Source organism: Peromyscus leucopus, chromosome 19 (genome assembly GCF_004664715.2).
Source record: "Peromyscus leucopus breed LL Stock chromosome 19, UCI_PerLeu_2.1, whole genome shotgun sequence".
NCBI classification, from domain to species: domain Eukaryota; kingdom Metazoa; phylum Chordata; class Mammalia; order Rodentia; family Cricetidae; genus Peromyscus; species Peromyscus leucopus.
In genome coordinates, this window is record NC_051079.1 from 26,668,317 (window position 1) to 26,687,647 (window position 19,331).

A 19,331-nucleotide genomic window follows, 5' to 3' on the forward strand; every position below is an offset into this window, starting at 1 on the left:
CATCCTAAATGTTAGTGCTTGTTTTATGTGACTGCAAGTGTTCCAAACATGGCAAAGTTAAAATTTTCCATTGTTGTTTTATGAAAATTAAAGAGGAAATGTCCTATAATTTGTTGTTCCTTCCATCAAATAAAATTGTTAATCTGTTGCTAAGTATAATCTTTTTAAAAAGCGACAGCCAATCTGCAGTCTGTCCTGACTTCCTCCAAAGCATTCCAAGCTGAAGAAGCATCAAATTTCTCCTTCCTCCTCAAAGCTGAAGCGTAAGATTGTTTTCTGCAGTTTGTGCCACCTTCTAATTGAAGAAATTTCTTCTGGATTCTGACAGTCTAGTTCTTGTTATTGTCACTTCACTTTTTTTTGCTTTATGTCATTTGGTAGCTATGGATTGTTTTTTTTTTTTTTTTGAACCAACAGTAGAATTTTGCTATTTCCCTTTCTTCTCTGATGCATAATGTGATTTCAGTTATTTTTATCTTAAATTTTCAATCAAATGAAGTTGCCTTTATAGAAGATAAGTATTGTTTTGTGCATGATTAAACAGCAGTGCACTTATTGAATTATAATTGCCTTATGTTATGTTCCATGGTAAGCACATTGTGCAATTCTACCTTGCTATATTTATGTAGATATTACTGTAAAACAGCGAACTTCAGACAGAAAATGAGGAATTAAAAAATCTCTCTTTAGCTGGGCACGTTGGCCCATGCCTTTATTCTTGCCACTCAGGAGATACAACCTGGCAAGTTCTCCTTAAGTTCAAGACCAATGTGTTCTTCAATATCTAGCTCCAGGCAAGCCAATGCTGCATTGCCAGACCCGATCTCAAAACGTAGCTGGAATACTGGAACCTGTGCTGCCTTGCTCCACAGAAGCCAGTGAGGAGAGTCAGAAACGGAATCTTTAAGTTGTGATTTATTTGGAGAGCTGGCAATCTGAGAAGGCAGCAAGTCAATACCCTAAAAACCTCCTTATGTCTCACTTCTAGGCAGCAGATTATACAGGAGGGAGGTGAGGGTGAGGCAGCCAGAGACTCTGAATTTAGTCTTATCCCTCTGGGCAGGTCGTAAATCACATGTTTTAGAGTTTTTCTCACCATCATCACCTGAACTCTTTGCTCATCCTGTGGATAACAGGGTCATATGCTTCTTGTGCTTCATCTATTTAGATTTGCTGGAATTAACCTTATATTCCTCCAGAGGCATCTAGGCAAAGAGGGTGTGGTGACTCAGAACAGTTAACCATGTAAACATGCTAAGCTGTTCATGGAGTACAAATACTGTCTTTAAACAGGAGGAATAAGAAAGTGCTCCTATTTATCTTCTCTGCTCCCTGTCACTCGAAGGTTACATGAATGATGTGGTAAGAGAAAACAAACAAAATCAGGTTAAAGATCAGACACCATTACTGTTCTGCCACAGAAAACACATAGTATGATATGAACTGAGTGGGCCTACCTTTCTGAGAATAAAAATCACTTGGGGATGAAAGAAAGTGAGTTCTATTGTCTGTCTTGCTCCCATAGAACTTTGCTGAGTCTGAGCAAACAATAGGTTGGTTGTCATGGAGACAGAGTAAATCAGTAAACTTTGGTAGATTGAAGATTCCACCTGAAGGCCATTTCCATCTCCTGGGACACTTACTCTCCCTGAGAAGACGTGCACAGTTAAAAACTAATAACCTGGACGCAGAGTCAGGAGGATCTCTGAGAGTTCAAGGCTGTGGAATGATGCTTTTCTTGCTATGTAAAAATTAGAGTTTGGGGCCTGCAGCATGAAGAAGATGTGGAGCATACAAGTTCTCAACTGGAAATTAGGTAGTGTTTGTTGCTTATCAGACCTGAAAATAACCTTAATTAGACACAATGCCTATTTGGATTAGGGTAATTTGATTAGCCAGGGCTCTATCAAGCAAAGCTCAGAAGACTTTCTCCAGGAGGAAAATAATAGAATCTTAATCCTAGGTTAAGTTTTCACATGGACATCCAGTCTTCATAGAAAGAGTCAATGCAAGCCCCCACTACTGGGTGATAAGAATAAACCAAGAGGAAACAGATAGCACATGTGACTTAGAAGGCTCAGATCTTAGACTGAAAGGATGGGATTAAAACAAACCAACTTTAGTTAATTGATTAAAGTAGTGAATAGTGCCATTGAGTTGGTTCAGTGGAGTGAAAGTGCTTGCTATCACCAAGCCTGCCAACTCGAGTTTGCTCTCTGGAACCCACAAGGTGGAAGGCGAGAACCAGCTTGTGAAAGTTATCCTCTGACTTGTACACACACACACCTTGACATGTGCATGTGAAAGGCTCCCAGCTCAAAACTTGGTTCAAGATGTTTTGTGAAATCCAGTCTAGACAATGAAAGTAGAAGCTCACCTTAAGAGATCATAGGAAAGTTTTGCAATATCAAAGTCAAATAGAAAAGAAAAAAAAAAGATCTTTTAGCAAAAAGATGTGTTATTTTTAAGGAAACATCAGTAAAATGGAGTGAGAACTTCTCAACGTGGATCATAATACCAACAACAAATGAACCACATTTTCAACATCTCCAAAGAAAATGATTAGCACACTAGAATTCTGTTACGAGCAAACAGAACCTTCTAAAAAGTTTTCAGACAAAGAAAATTAATGAAGGTTACATGAACACTGAAAGGAATATGTTAGCGGAACTCCAAAAAACAAAAGGCAAGAACTACAGAAAGAAAGAAAAAATGATGGGAAGTGAATATTGACTGAGTGTTGATTATGTCTCCAACAATAACAGTTTTTTTAAAGGATTTAAAAATGCATATAAAATGCATGAAATCAGGCGTGCAAAAGGTGGGGCTGTTTAGAGAGTTCTATGCACTACCATAGAAATAGGAAAATGAATTATTTTACTACACCATTGTAGATGAAACTGCTTTGCTGAAACTTCTTACGTAACTTCTAAATAATGATTCAAAGACTAATTTGAGGAAAAAAACCAGATAATAAACATTTGAATAATATAGCAAGAACAGAACATAGGGAACAAATGAAAACAGACCCTAAATATGGATGAAAATATATATTATATAAATTATAGCTGAATTAAAAAACCAATTACACAACCTATGTTATCAAACTACATTTAAGAGAAGTGTAAATTATACACAGTCGAGTAAGTATCTATGTATGAGGAAATAAAACAGGAAAAGACTGAAAGTTTCATATTATTTAGTACAAATTTCATCCAAAATGAAACAATGAAGTTGTATTCATTGAGTCAATGCAAAGATATTTTAAGGCAAAAACACAATGCTATAAATAAAGATAAATCTATAATAATACAAAGGAAAACATATCAGAAATATGCTATATTAAGACAATGTTATTCGAGGACTATGGATATGAAAAACATAACAAAAATGCAGAAATGCTTCAAACGTAAATCATAGAAATCATGACTTAAAGATGACTTAGAACAGAAATTCCTAATATTTTCCACAAGGTAAAAAATTAAGAACAGAAATATTGAAACTAAAGTGATGGAAGCAGAAAGACCTTTATGTTCAAAGCCAGCCTAGGCTATGTAGCCAGAGAGCTTGTTTTAAAATGCAAAAAAAAAAAAAAAACCACTAACATATCACTTGAAAACTTAAAATCTTAATTGCAAGTATTAGAAAAATGACTAAGGTTTTATTTCAGGAAGTTAGAAGTGGCACAGCAAATCAAATACATATTTTTAAAAATTTGGGCAGACAGAACCCACACACGCGAAGCAGTGAATGAAGTAGAGGATAAGTATACAAGAAAGAAAATGAGTCCACAGTGGGTTTTTCTAATGATAATAGTATTTAAAATTCTTAAATGAATCAAGAAAAAAGATAAAACAGCACCTTGCAATGCTAAAGGTCTCTTTAAAAATGAAAGAGGCAGAGATGTTAGCACATGCCTTTAATCCCAGCTCTTGAAAGGCAGAGAGGCAGGTGGGTAAGTCTGAGGCCAGCCTGGTCTCCATAGTGAGTTCTAGGACAGTCAAGGCTGTATAGAGAGACAATGACTCAAAAACATGCAGGGTTAATATTCTAAACAATTTTGTACCAATAAAGTTGAAAACTTATAAATCATCATTTAAACTATGGTTTTCCAAAACTGAAGTAAGAAAAAATAGAAAATCAAAAAAGTTTAACTAGCCTTTAAAAAAGTTTCAAAACATAAAATATCTAAAAACATCCTGGCCATACCACTATTGTATAGAAAACTATACAGCATTTTTGGGAAAAAGCTAAGTCTAAATAAATTGAGTAATACTCACGCAATGGTCACAAACTAAAAGATTCTGCAGGTGAAAATCAAGTTCTCCCCCAATCAATTTATAAAAACAATAAAATCTTAAACATTTCAGGTCTTTTCTTAATATATATGTCATGTGGAAATACAAACAATATAATTTTAATTTTTTATTTTTAAAGAGGATAAAATTAGAGTTACTACAATGAAGGCATAGTTCATGGAACAAGAACTGATAATGTTGAAAACTCGATCTATCTTCTCTTCTGCAAAATATCCTATGAAGAAAATGAAAAGTCAAACTATAGATTGGAGAAAGGCTCCCAAAGGACATATTCTAGAAAGGATGGCTGTGTACAATATACATGATTTTAAAAACTCAACAACAACACAAACCAGTGGCACATAAAAGACACATTAGCAGACAAGACGCACACATGGTCAATAAGTGTGAAAAATGGTTACAAATTGTATGTCTCTCAAAAAATGCTACTTCAAATAATACCGAGACACCACAACACAGCTATTAGAATGTCCAAATTGCAGAACACCAACCTCATCAAATGCTGAGGAGGGTGTGGAGCACCAGGAACTCTGATTCTTGGGTGATGGGAATGATAACTTTGGAAGACAGTTGGGTAGTGTCTTGTAACATTGAGTGTACTCTTACTATGTCATCCGGTAATCATGTTCCATAGCACTCATGCAAAGGAACTGAAAATGCATCCACCCAAAAATCTGAGCATGAATGCTTCTGGAAACTTCATTCATAAATGTCAAAACTTAAAGTAATGGAGATTCCTCAGTAGGTCAATGGATAATCGCATTGTGGTAGAAGCAGAAAATGAAATGTTTAACATAAAAAGGGGCTATTGCCTCATGAAGAGGCCTTGCAAAGACTTGAGTGCATGTAGTAAGTGGAGTAAGACAAGCTGAAGATTCCATAACCTTTGATTCTTACGTGGCATTTTGGGAAAGGGAATAGCCGTAGTGACAGTAAAGACATCAGTGATCTCCCGAACTCACAGAGATCTGTCTTCCTCTCACTCCCAAGTTCTGGGATGCCTTTAGCCATGCACCACTGTGCCTGTCTTTACAAGATTATTTCTGCAGGCAAATGTTCCAAATAGAATTAAAGACCTGAATACTGATCTCAAAAAATGTATCATAATGAAAAAATCCACGTGAAAATGTGGATAATTTCATTAATCACCAGAGAAATGCTAATTAAACTTATAATATGGCATCATCACTTGCTCAATAGAGTGGTTAAAACTGAAATGATAACAGAAAATGTTGACAAGACCAGAGAGCAACTGGAACTCCCATTCTATTGCTTTTTGCTTAAGTTTTACTGTGCTGTGAATCACCCTTGAGTACGCCAGACAAGGGGTCTACAGTTGAGATGTCTCCATCCTTTGGAATGCTCTGCCTTTGGACTTGAAACCTCTCTTCTGTGTCTTACCATGGCTGGGATTACATGCCACCACGGCCGGAACAGTAAAACCACACTTTTGATTAAAAAAACTTACAATCTAGGCTAAATCTCGATTTTTTTTATTATCACATTTTAATGCACAGTAATCCAAGCATTCAAAATACATATTACAGCAAAATGGCATATACAGCAATGTTCACAGTATTACTCTTCAACAAAGTTCAAAACTGAAAACATAGTTCACAGGCAGGGGTAGATTCAATGAATCAAGGCACACTTCTCCAGAGGAGCAATATAAAACAGTGAGAAGAACACTAGATAGGACAACTTGTCACAAATCAGCTTCACAAAGTCAATGTTGAATGACAGACAACCAGCACAAAAGAGAAATACTGTACAAACAAACGTTCTAACAAATATAGAACAATGTGCAATGATAACAGTCAATATGCTGTTTTTGTAGAGAGAGTTGGTCACAAAATAATGGAGAGAGGAACATGGTATGTTATTGTACATTTTAGTTTTTCTTTAGTTTCTGCTTATAGAAACATATTAATCATGGAAAATGTTGCTGTTGTGTCCCTTCTGAATGCATGTTCTATATTTAAAAAATTAAATTGTATGAAATTCATTTTTTCTGTATAAAATTAATTAAATACCATTCAATTTAATAAATTATAAGCCCATAAAAAGGTTTTTCACTTTCTCAAAAGAATTGTATTAAGATTACTAAACCACATTAATGTACAATATAATAAATATACGTTAAGTGTAGCTCAGCAAAGGTAGGCTTAGCAGCACTGATACTTAAGAGCTGACATGAACTAGAGGGTACAGCTGTACCTCAAAAGCAGGGTTAGAATTTGGAAGGACAGAACTATAAGCAATTGTGAAAATGGACACCTGGTGGCGCTGTTGACTAAGAGTAAGAATGAAGGGCTCTGCAGATGCCCAGGAAAGCTGAAAATCAGAAGGCTGTCTGCTCCCCAGTAGGAGAAGGTATGGAAGTGTGATCTAGGGGAGATGTCCCCAGGAACAATAGCGTTAAAGAAAATTTAATTCGAGGTTATTTCTCCAAACCTTACCTAAGTGGATTACAATTGACTGGAAGAAGCAGCGCCCTCCGGACTGCATCTGAACAATGGAGACAGCTCTAGCGAAAACGCCAGAGAAAAGGCAAGTCGTTTTCCTTACTATATTGCTGCTTTTGTGGGAGGCTGATTCTGAGGCGATTAGATATTCCATGCCAGAAGAAACGGAGAGTGGCTACTTGGTGGCTAACCTGGCAAAAGATCTGGGGCTCAGGGTGGGGGAACTGGCCACCAGAGGGGCACAAATCCATTCCAAAGGAAACAAAGAGCTCTTGCAGCTGGATACAGAGAACGGGAATTTGTTCTTGAAGGAAAAGCCAGATCGCGAGGTGCTGTGTGGGGTGACAGACCCCTGTGTGTTGCATTTCCAGCTCATTCTGAAAAACCCTGTGCAGTTCTTCCAAACTGACCTGCAGATCACAGACATAAACGACCATGCTCCAGAATTTCCTCACAGGGAAATGCTCCTAAAAATCACTGAGAGCGCCCAGCCAGGGACTGTGTTTCCTCTGAAGGCGGCTCAGGACTCTGACATAGGGAGCAATGCTGTTCAGAACTACACAGTCAGCCCCAACCTCCATTTCCATGTGGTTACTCAGAGTCGTGCTGATGGCAGCAAATACCCAGAGCTGGTGCTGGACAGAGCCCTGGACAGGGAGGAGCAGCCTGAACTCACTTTAACCCTCACTGCTGTGGATGGTGGGTCTCCGCCCAGGTCTGGGACCACCATAGTTCGCATTGAAGTCGTGGACATCAATGATAATGCCCCCCAGTTTCTACAGTCACTCTATGAGGTTCATATTCCTGAGAACAGCCCCCTTGATGCCTTAATTGCCACGGTCTCTGCCAGGGATTTAGATGCTGGGATACATGGAAATATAGCCTACTCTCTGTTTCAAGGCGGTGGAGTTTCTCAACCATTTGTAATAGATGAAGTTACAGGAGAAATTCGTCTTAAAAGGGTACTGGATTTTGAGGCAACTCCATATTATAACATGGAAATTGTAGCCACAGACAGTGGTGGCTTTTCAGGAAAATGCAGTGTCCTTGTTGCAGTGGTGGATGTGAATGACAACGCCCCTGAACTCACCATATCTTCGATCACTACTTCCATCCCAGAAAATGGTCCTGAAGCTGTAGTTGCTGTTTTCAGTGTTTCTGATTCAGATTCTGGGGACAATGGAAGGATGGTGTGTTCTATTCAGAATGATCTCCCATTCCTTTTAAAGCCCACATTCGAGAACTATTACACTTTAGTGACAGAGGGAGCCCTAGACAGAGAGAACAGAGCTGAATACAACATCACCATCACAGTCACTGACATGGGCACACCCAGACTCACAACACAGCACACCATAACAGTGCAGGTGTCCGATGTCAATGACAACGCTCCTGCCTTCACACAAACCACCTACACCCTGTTTGTCCAGGAGAACAACAGCCCTGCCCTGCACATAGGCACCATCAGTGCCACAGACTCAGACTCAGGCTCCAATGCCCGCATTACCTACGCTCTACTGTCCACCCACGACCCGCAGCTGGCCCTCGACTCGCTAATCTCCATCAACGCCGACAGTGGACAACTGTTCGCGCTCAGGGCGCTGGACTACGAGGCTCTGCAGGCTTTCGAGTTTCGTGTGGTTGCCACAGACCAAGGCTCTCCTGCACTCAGTAGCCAGGCGCTGGTGCGAGTGCTGGTGCTGGACGCCAACGACAATGATCCCTTCGTGCTCTACCCGCTGCAGAACGCCTCTGCGCCCTGCACAGAGCTGCTGCCTAGGGCGGCAGAGCCTGGATACCTGGTCACCAAGGTGGTGGCAGTGGACCGCGACTCTGGACAGAATGCCTGGCTGTCCTTCCAGCTGCTCAAGGCCACAGAGCCCGGGCTGTTCAGTGTGTGGGCTCACAATGGCGAGGTGCGCACCTCCAGGCTGCTGAGTGAGCGCGATGCTCCCAAGCACAGGCTGCTGCTGCTGGTCAAGGACAATGGAGATCCTCCAAGGTCTGCCAGTGTCACTCTGCATGTGCTGCTGGTGGATGGCTTCTCTCAGCCTACCTGCCTCTGCCAGAGGTGGCGCGCGACCCCGCGCAGGACAAGGACGATTTGCTCACTCTTTATCTGGTCATTGCCTTGGCTTCTGTGTCCTCTCTCTTCCTGTTGTCTGTGCTGCTGTTTGTGGGGGTGAGGCTGTGCAGGAGAGCCAGGACGGCCTCTCTGAGTGGCTGCTCTGTTCCCGAGGGACACTTTCCTGGTCACCTGGTGGATGTCAGCAGCACTGGGACACTATCCCAGAGCTACCAGTATGAGGTGTGTCTGAGGGGAGACTCTGGGACAGGTGAGTTCAAATTTCTCAAACCCATGATTCCCAACTTGTTTCACGATGCTGGGAGAGAAGTTAAGGAAAGTCCCCACTGCAGGAACAGCTTTGTATTCGGTTAACTTTTGTGTTTAGTTCACTGAATTTATTTTTGGTAAACCTATAGCAATATGGTTCTCTTAAGAAAGTGAATCATTTTCTCTAAGTATTGATATTGTAATCGAAGCATATGCATGTCCTCCATTAACCATTTTTTTTTTTTACTTTCTTGGCATTTACTGTACTTAGAAGTTTCAGGTGTGATGAATATTAAGAACACAATTTCAACTTATATTTTACTTTAGCTCAAGTATTGCACAACAATTACAAGCATTTTAGTTAAGCTGTTTTGGGTTTTTGTTTGTTGGTTGGATGGTTGGTTTGGTTGGTTGGGTTTTTTGTTTGTTTGTTTGTTTGTTTGTTTTTTGTTCTTGACATAGTGTGTCTGTGTGTAGCGCTAGCTGTCCTAGAACTCACTATGTAGACCAGGGTGGATTCAAAGCGACAGACATCCATCTTCTCTCTCGAGCTCCCAAAAGCCAGCTGCTTTATTATTTTTACCAGATAATTTCAAGTTTTTATGGCCAAAGTGTTTACATAATTTTAACTTTTTTTGTTGTTATTGGATATTAAATATAGGACCTCATACCTGCTAACCATAGATTCTGATAGTGAGCTTCACTCACACTTGAAGTTGCTCATAGTTACCCTGAGTAGCCATTAGCATAAAAATTCACATACTTGTCTTCACATTATAAACACACTTACTAAAATAATAAGACACTGTAATTGTGATCCTTTTTCATCTTATGTGAACCACACATGCTAGAGGTTGTCTGCATTATTTGTCCACCACATACCTAGCATACTGTTCCTTAAATATTAATTTTAACAATCTCATTTATAAATATTAAAGGAATAACCTTATGTATTGTTAATTTGTCATCTCTTTCACTAAACAAAACTGTTTCAGAGTAAGAGTATAATTAGTGATAGACCAAGCACGCATGCCAAGGCCTGGGTACACTTCCAAGCAGGAAAAAGAAACAGACAGAAAAAAAATAAACACCTGTTGAATCTTTGCTTGACACAATACTGTTTGAAAACTAATCTGGGTAACAGAAGAAACCACTGACATCCTCAAGGAATCAAGACTTTTGATGGTCTCATTTTGTCTTATTGTTCCAGAAATAAAAGTGTTCATGGAGCTTTTGTGGTTTTGTGTTAATCTCAGTTGTGAACATGAGATTTAGAACCATCTGACCATGGAGGATTATCATGCTTAGGATAATTGAGGTGGGAAGTCCATTGTGGGTGGCATCATTCCCTGGGCTGGGATACCGGACTGTATGTTGAGGAGAACGTGGGCTGAGCACAAGTGTTCTTTGCTCTCTACTTCCTGCCTGGAGATACAGTGTGACCAGCTGTTCAAACTCCTGTCTTTCACCTTCCCTATCATAGGGTAGTCTTGAACTGTGAGCCAAAACCCTTCCTATTTTATCCTAGAAATAGAAAAATAACTAAGACAGCCTCCATGGTCACAAGGTGTCAGATAGCATACCCAGAGACTTGAGCATTCTAAGCATGCTGTTCAATGTGGCCCTGTTTAAGTTTATATTGATACCTATGTTTCCTTGGTTTTCCTGCAGCTTCTCCTCACCTATCAAAGGACACTGAAAATTTCTGGAAATTTCAATATTCTATTTGAGTCTCATTATCAGTTCATCATTTTCACATTATATTGTTTTGTAGATATGGAAAGCTAAACAATTCTTTTGTGATATTTAAAATTATCACCTGAATTGTTATTTGGTGTAACCTGGAAGTAGTCTCAGTTGATTTAGTTGTTCAATTATGCTGACTATTGCATAATACAAAAATTATTGGTTTTTAATTGAACTCTAATGATTTTAACTGAATTAAATTAACTTATATTCAATGAGTTAAGTAAGCTTATTGTGTGATTGCTAACTATGTAAATTTATATGGCTACAACTGCAAGAAAACTTTATTGAACTTTTGGCAGAGAATGAACAATTGAAGAACTTGGTTTATAATCTATTATCTTTATGTTTTACTCTTTAGCTAGTACATATTCATTGTACAAAGCAATGGATTTCCTTATGAATTTTTATGCATGTACATAATGCATACACATTGATCATGTTTACCCTTTGTTTCTTTTTAAAATCTCAAGTGTCATGTGGAGTTCAAATATTTGCATCTTTCCCTGAATTAATGTTTCTTCCCCTAAGGATGAAGTGATACATAAAAAGAAAATTGATGACCATTCCTTATCCTTGGAATGTAATTTTTGGTTATTCAGTTTTAAAATTGAAGTGAGAAAGAGGTTAGTGTAAAACAAAGTAAATACAAACAAGCATATATGACTTAAATATGGCAGATAACTCTAACGGCTTGCCAATAATGTGCCAAGATACCTCTTCTGGCGTGGTGTCTACTCAGAATACGAGCCTGAACTGTTAGAAGCCAAGATTTGCTGTTGCAACTCAACAGCAGGGCATTTGCCTAATAGGTGAAAATCCTTAGGTTCAATCTCCCTAGCATTAGGGAGAAAAATATTCACCTCTTCCTTCATGATCAAAAGCCACAAAAAGTCATGTGTTTTAAAATACAAAGTTATAGATTATGCATGTGTTTGGTAGAATTTCCCTCCAACTTAGATGATTATCTGACACCAGAAAACAACTGTAAAAACTGACTAAATGTAAGAAATTATCTCTTTAGTACAACAGGAAGTTACTTATATGAGAAATGAATCCTACTCAGTTTGCTTAAAGAACGGTCAACAGGTTCTTGATATAGACACCTTTATTGAGTAGCCTCTGATAAAAAGGAAAACCTGAGCTCAGGACCAGTTTTCCTGCCAAGATCACTTGTCAACTCAGCAGCCCAGGAAAGAAGACTAAAAATGTAATTTGAAAACTCTCTGAAGGCAGAATGAGATTTTGCACAAAGTACAAAGATTACAGATTGGGACTGGCCTGGCAGAGTCGATGTAGAGAATTCATGTTTGTAACCTGGAATTTGCCAAAACTTTATTCTTGTAAGGATTCAGAGAACCTTGACCAAATTTAGTGCCTGTTTGGGTTGGAATGATTGCACAAGACGGTACTCCCTCAGGCTAAAAGCAAAGGATGAGCCTTTCCTGGAAGAGGATAATAGTATCATGATTATGGACAGATTTAACATAAGTACCAGCCGTCAGTAGGTACATGTCACAAAACTGGATAATATAAAGAAAACCAGAGGAGAAAAAAATGATATAGAAGATGCATGTGTTAGAATAAATAACTATGTCATTAAAATAAAGTGGTTAATATTTTTGAAACAAGCAACAATTGAGCAAATAAACAGAATGACAATTGATATTTAAGACTCAAAGTCAATTCCATAACATAAATACATATGTCATAAAACTATAAAATGGTAAAGCTTCAAGGAAATAAAGGAATACAGAATTAGCTAATGTAATGCATGTCAATATGAAATACCTAAAATAAATACAGAAAAAATTGAAGTCTTGAAGAGATGGCTCAGCGGTTAAGAGCAAGTGGATTGAATTCAGGTTTCAGCACCCACCCCTCGTCAGGGGGATCACAACTGCCTTTACTCCAGCTCTCAGGGATCCAACACCCTCTTCAAGAACATTCCCACTCTCATGACATTTATTCATATGCACAAAGCACAAATAAATAAAAACAAATCTTTTTTAAACAGTAGAAAATAGAGTTTGAGAGATGTCTCAGTGGTTAAGACCACTTGCTGTTTTCCCAGAAATTTGGGGTCCCAACAAAACCACCTGTAAGTCTAGTCCCAGGGAATTCTACAGCCCTCTGTCTCTGTGGGGACTCACATAGGGGATTATTATTCAACAACAAAAAGAAATGAGCTATCAACCTACAGAAAACCATTAAGAAACTTTTATACACATTAGTAAGTCTTAGACGCTGAGCTGAAAAAAACCTCAATACTGTAAAATTCTGACTGTGCAGGAAGAAAAAGTGTCAGTGATTTCCAAAGATTCTAATAAGACAGGATAGATAAAGAGATAGATTTAGAGAATGGTGTTCGGGTGGGAAGAGTCAGTGAAACATGATATTCTAAAAATATGTGCATGTATGATTAGACTTCTCCATGCCTACAGACTGTATAGTACCAAGAAAGAACCTTGATTTAAACTATGGCCTCAGTGGTACACATGCAGGATCATCAGTTGTCAAAAATGCACCAGTTTGCCAGGGTTACCTGTTACAGTTTCCTCTGAGTTCTGTTTCCAGAACAGCTTCAAGGATGCTGGCTGAGATGATCCAGACTCACCAACTACTCCAGCCAAGACTTAATTATCATCCTAAATTTTTTCAGGATCCCTCAAAGATTACCAGCAGCCACAATCAACAGGAAATAGCCTATAGAACTATGCCTACATTCCCAAAGTGTTGGTTATAAATGTTTGTCATTATTTGGGGGGGTCACAAGTTGTCACTTGTAATGGTCAGGAAAAAAGCTGAACAAAGAAGATTAGACTCAGGGATATCTTTCTGAAAAGAAAAAGGGGTGATAGAGAAATGATATGATAAAAAGTGTAGGTTATTGAATCTACTTTAATCCAAAAACAAGTGCTAATCTCAAAATATTTTTCATTGGTATAGATTTTAGTTTATTGATACAAATTTAAAGTTAATTTTGTTATACTGAATGTATATTTCTATTCTTTATAGTATGTTTATGCAGCTCATTTAAAAATATAATGTATAATTAAGAAATAAAGATTAACAGTCATCTATAATAACAAACTTATAGTCATGTTAGGTATGTTTTCAAGGTCATACAGAGATATATTTCAGATAGATCTTCAGGTAATCTTCAAACACTTCAAAGAACCACAGAATGTGGCATTTAAAATGTCTTAAAACAGACTTTTCTTGATATGAGACACGTCTGCTCCTGGCAGCTCTGATCTACTTCTAAAGAGGATTATGGGTATCAAAGACACTCCATACAGAGTTTGCTTTCTTTGTGGCACAAGCTAGCCTTTAGGACAAGAAACTGCCCTTGCCTTGACTGCTGACAGTACACTGTCCAAACTGGACAACCAGGACTGCTGAACTTTGACAAGACAGGGTAGGACAATCTTTCAAAATTCCCTGTTTCACAGGAAAGTCTGTCAGATATGCTAGGCCCATAGGACAGAGTTGGATGCCCCAACATTACAAAGGAACTTTGGGTGAACGTCCAGGCAGCCTAATGTCTTTGTCATTCAGTAACATTTAACCCTTCTGGGGTCTTTGATGGAGTTGAAGACTAAATAGTTATAGTTATAATTGTCCTTAATTACAATAGAAAGTAAATTAGATAAAAAAACTTTAGACTCACCAAGATAAGATAGATAATTATTTTCTCCTATTTTGCCAAATGCAAATGAATTGGATATTGTTATTGTAATTTTTACTTAATAACTGTTTTTGTTGTATATAATCTTACTATATTAAGGTTAAAACCTTCCTTTTTAATTAGACAAAAAAGAGGAAATACTATGGAACAATCCTTTTAAATTGTGTGAATATGTATTACTCTCATTGGTTAATAAAAAGCTAACAGGCTGGTAGCTGGGCAGGAAGTTAGGTGGGAAAGCCAAACTGAGAATGATGGGAAGAAGGAGGGCAGAATCAGGAGAGACAATGGTCAGCTGCCAAACAAGCAGGACATGTAAAAATTAGGAAACAAGTCATGAGCCATGTGGCAAACATAAATAGAAATGTGGGTTAATTTAAGTGTAAGAATTAGCTAGTAACAAGCCTGAGCTATTGGCAGAGCATTTATAATTGATATAAGCACCTGTGTGGTAATTTGGGAAGTGGCTGCCGGGTATTTGGGTCTTGCTGAGGTGACAGAAACTTTCATCTACAGATACATATAATGAGGAAGGATGTACACAGTGTGTGGAGAGGAAATAATTGCATTTCCAAGTCATTTAGTGTGGTTTTCAAACTACTCATTAAAAATAGACTTCTTTTTTTTTAAAGAGACTTTCATCTCAATAAAAATCTGTGATAGGTCTGCAGTAATGAAGACAACAGAGTATTACATGACACTCAGAGAAAACACTGGAACACTGGGGCAGACCATTAACACTCTGATTCAGGACATGATAGCCACTCAGAAGGGGTGCCTCACCTGTGTAACACGCTGTAAGGTATTTGAAATAAAAATCCCAAAGGTAATTCAATCAAACATATTATAAGTTGATAAGTTTACATGTGAAAACTAAACTTTCAAAATAAACACATTTTTATGACAGTGAATTATGGAAGTTTAAATGTACTAAACAAAATTGAAAAGTATTAACAGATCAAAATAAACACAATTAAGATGTTTCATTGATCAAACCACAATATCAACAAAATTCAAGACATAGACTGGGAAATATTTCAGCATATATGTCTGAGAAAGAGATTATAGATTATATTCAAGATAATTCCTCAGACCAACCAGCAAACAAATAGAAGCCTCACATCAGAAAAATACATAAAAGACATGAACAAGCTCCTCAGAAGACACTATCCTGATGGCCAGTCAACGTGAAAATGTGCATCACTTCATAAATGACAGACAAATGCCAATTAAATTTACATATGAAGTCACCACACACTCACTAAGTTCTAAAAATCAAGAAGACAACACAAATTCTAACAGGGATATGAAGCAACTGGAACTCTCATGCTTCATGGTCTTAGTACACCTACAGATGCAAAATGTTTATCTTTTGGAGAAGCAAGGTAACCAAACCATAGCAGGCCAGGTTCTCTTGAATTTGGACTTATTTTTATCTAAGCTGAGCTAAATAACATTATAAAAATACAATTAATTAAACAATTATAACTTCCCACTCTTTCCTGATGTATGCTATATTTCAAGGCATATATAAAAGTGCAAAATTAATTTTTCTATATGTCCATTATCTTTGATTTCTTTAACAAAATCAAATATTAAGCCTACACAAGAAAGCCAATTCATCCACTCAGTACTCTTATGACAAAAAATTAATGCCATCATCGATTGTTCTAAAATTTAGAGCTACAACCCAAACTTATTTCAGCAAAATAATATTTAGAAATTCTGATTGCTAAGAACTGGATGGTAAAATAAAAGGATACTGAAATATACAAAATTTAAATTTTGGAGAAAATAGTAAAATGAAATGCAAGAACAAATAAGGACGCTTGGTGGCGCTCCAGGATAAGAGTGTGAAGAATGGGCTCTGCAGACGCCCAGGACGCCATCTCTTCAAGCAGAGAACCAGAACTTTGGCTGCTGTCTGAAGGAGAAGGTAATAAGAAAGGTTTCTGGGAGAATTTGGGAAGAAGGTGTCTCTCTAATCGGATTTAGTTCAATATTTTAACGAACCCTGACTGGATTGTAATCGCCTTGAAGAAGCAGCGCCCTCCGGACTGCATCTGAACAATGGAGACAGCTGTAGCAAAAACGCCAGCGAAAAGGCAAGTCGTTTTCCTTACTATGTTGCTGCTTTTGTGGGAGGCTGATTCTGAGGCGATTAGATATTCCATGCCAGAAGAAACGGAGAGTGGCTACTTGGTGGCTAACCTGGCCAAAGATCTGGGGCTCAGGGTGGGGGAACTGGCCACCAGAGGGGCTCAAATCCATTCCAAAGGAAACAAAGAGCTCTTGCAGCTGGATGCAGAGACCGGGAATTTGCTTCTGAGAGAAAAACCAGATCGTGAGGTGCTGTGTGGGGTGACAGACCCCTGTGTGCTGCATTTCCAGCTCATTCTGGAAAACCCTGTGCAGTTCTTCCAAACTGACCTGCAGATCACAGACATAAACGACCATTCTCCAGAGTTCCCTCACAGGGAAATGCTTCTAAAAATCCCTGAGAGTGCCCAGTCAGGAACTGTGTTTCCTCTGAAAGCAGCTCAGGACTCTGACATAGGGAACAATGCTGTTCAGAACTACACAGTCAACCCCAACCTCCATTTCCATGTGGTTACTCAGAGTCGCGCTGATGGCAGCAAATACCCAGAGCTGGTGCTGGACAGAGCCCTGGACAGGGAAGAGCAGAGTGAGCTCACTCTAACCCTCACTGCTGTGGATGGTGGGTCTCCTCCCAGGTCTGGGACCACCATAGTTCACATTGAAGTCGTGGACATCAATGATAACGCTCCCCAGTTTGTACAGTCGCTCTATGAGGTGCAGGTCCCTGAGAACAGCCCTCTCAATGCATTAATTGTCACGGTCTCTGCCAGGGATTTAGATGTGGGAACTTATGGGAATGTAGCCTACTCTCTGTTTCAGGGCCGTGGAGTTACTCAACCATTTGTAATAGACGAGATCACAGGAGAAATTCGTCTGAGTGATGAGTTGGATTTCGAGGTAAATAGTCATTATAGCATAGAAATCGCAGCCATGGATGGAGGAGGCCTTTCAGGGAAATGCACTGTGTCTGTACAAGTGTTGGATGTGAATGACAACGCCCCAGAGCTGACCATCAGAAAGCTCACAATTCCTGTCCCAGAAAACTCCCCAGAGACTGTAGTTGCTGTTTTCAGTGTTTCTGATTCAGATTCTGGCGACAATGGGAGGATGGTGTGTTCTGTTCAGAATGATCTTCCATTCGTTTTAAAGCCCACATTTGAGAACTATTACACTTTAATGACAGAGGGGCCACTAGACAGAGAGAGCAGAGCTGAGTACAACATCACCATCACAGTCACCGACATGGGCACACCCAGGCTCACAACACAGCACACCATAACAGTGCAGGTGTCTGACGTCAACGACAACGCTCCAGCCTTCACACAAACCTCCTACACCCTGTTTGTCCAGGAGAACAACAGCCCCGCCCTGCACATAGGCACCATCAGTGCCACAGACTCAGACTCAGGCTCCAATGCCCACATCATCTACTCTGTGCTGCCCACCCACGACCCTCAGCTGGCTCTTTCCTCGCTCATCTCCATCAATGCCGACAATGGGCAACTGTTCGCGCTCAGGGCGCTGGACTACGAGGCTCTGCAGGCCTTTGAGTTCCACGTGGGTGCCACAGACCAAGGCTCTCCTGCACTCAGCAGCCAGGCGCTGGTGCGAGTGCTGGTGCTGGATGCCAACGACAATGCGCCCTTCGTGCTCTACCCGCTGCAGAACGCCTCTGCACCCTGCACAGAGCTGCTGCCCAGGGCGGCAGAGCCTGGCTACCTGGTCACCAAGGTGGTGGCAGTGGACCGCGACTCTGGACAGAATGCCTGGCTGTCCTTCCAGCTGCTCAAGGCCACGGAGCCCGGGCTGTTCAGCGTGTGGGCTCATAATGGCGAGGTGCGCACCTCCAGGTTGCTGAGTGAGCGCGATGCTCCCAAGCACAGGCTGCTGCTGCTGGTCAAGGACAATGGAGATCCTCCAAGGTCTGCCAGTGTCACTCTGCATGTGCTGCTGGTGGATGGCTTCTCTCAGCCCTACCTGCCTCTGCCAGAGGTGGCGCGCGACCCCGCGCAGGACAATGACGATTTTCTCACACTGTACCTGGTTATTGCCTTGGCTTCTGTTTCTTCGCTCTTCCTGTTGTCTGTGCTGCTGTTCGTGGGGGTGAGGCTGTGCAGGAGGGCCAGGGCGGCCTCTCTGGGTGCCTGCTATGTGCCTGAGGGACACTTTCCTGGACACTTGGTGGATATCAGTCGCACTGGGACCCTGTCCCAGAGCTACCAGTATGAAGTGTGTCTGACTGGAGACTCTGGGACTGGTGAGTTCAAATTTCTCAAACCCATGATCCCTAACCTGTTTCAGGATGCTGGGAGAGAAGTTAAGGAAAGTCCTCACTGCAGAGATAGCTTTGTATTCAGTTAACTGTTGTAGCTGTTTCAGTGAATTTATTTTTGACAAATCTCTAGCAGCATGGTTCTCTGAAGAAAGTGAATCATTTTTATCTAAGTATTAACATTGTAAATGAAGCATATGCATGTCCTCCATTTCTATAATATTTTTTCTTGGTATCTACTTTAGTAGTTTCAGGTATAATGAATATTATGAACAAAATTACACTATATTTCATTTTATGATTTACTTAACTCAAGTATTACACAATAAAATAAATTTCACTTTACATGATTTAGGTTTGTTTTTTGTTTTTGTTTTTGCTTGTTTGTTTGTATGTTCTTTTT

General features: G+C 39.6%; 1 protein-coding gene and 1 pseudogene across 1 annotated transcript; both read left to right on the plus strand.

Moving 5' to 3' along the window:
* Nucleotides 1–6,372: 6,372 nt before the first annotated feature.
* On the plus strand, nt 6,373–9,484 carry LOC114686179 (annotated as a pseudogene).
* A 5,271-nt stretch (nt 9,485–14,755) lies between these two features.
* On the plus strand, nt 14,756–19,273 carry LOC114686184 (protocadherin beta-6-like). The gene has a single exon (XM_028860828.2). The coding sequence runs from the start codon at nt 16,627–16,629 to the stop codon at nt 19,015–19,017; it is 2,391 nt and encodes a 796-aa protein (XP_028716661.1). The 5' UTR covers nt 14,756–16,626; the 3' UTR covers nt 19,018–19,273.
* The last annotated feature ends 58 nt before the right edge of the window (nt 19,274–19,331 follow it).

Coding starts and splice junctions, on each gene's coding strand:
- LOC114686184 (XM_028860828.2), top strand. CDS start 16,627: ATGGAGACAGCTGTAGCAAAAACGCCAGCGAAAAGGCAAGTCGTTTTC.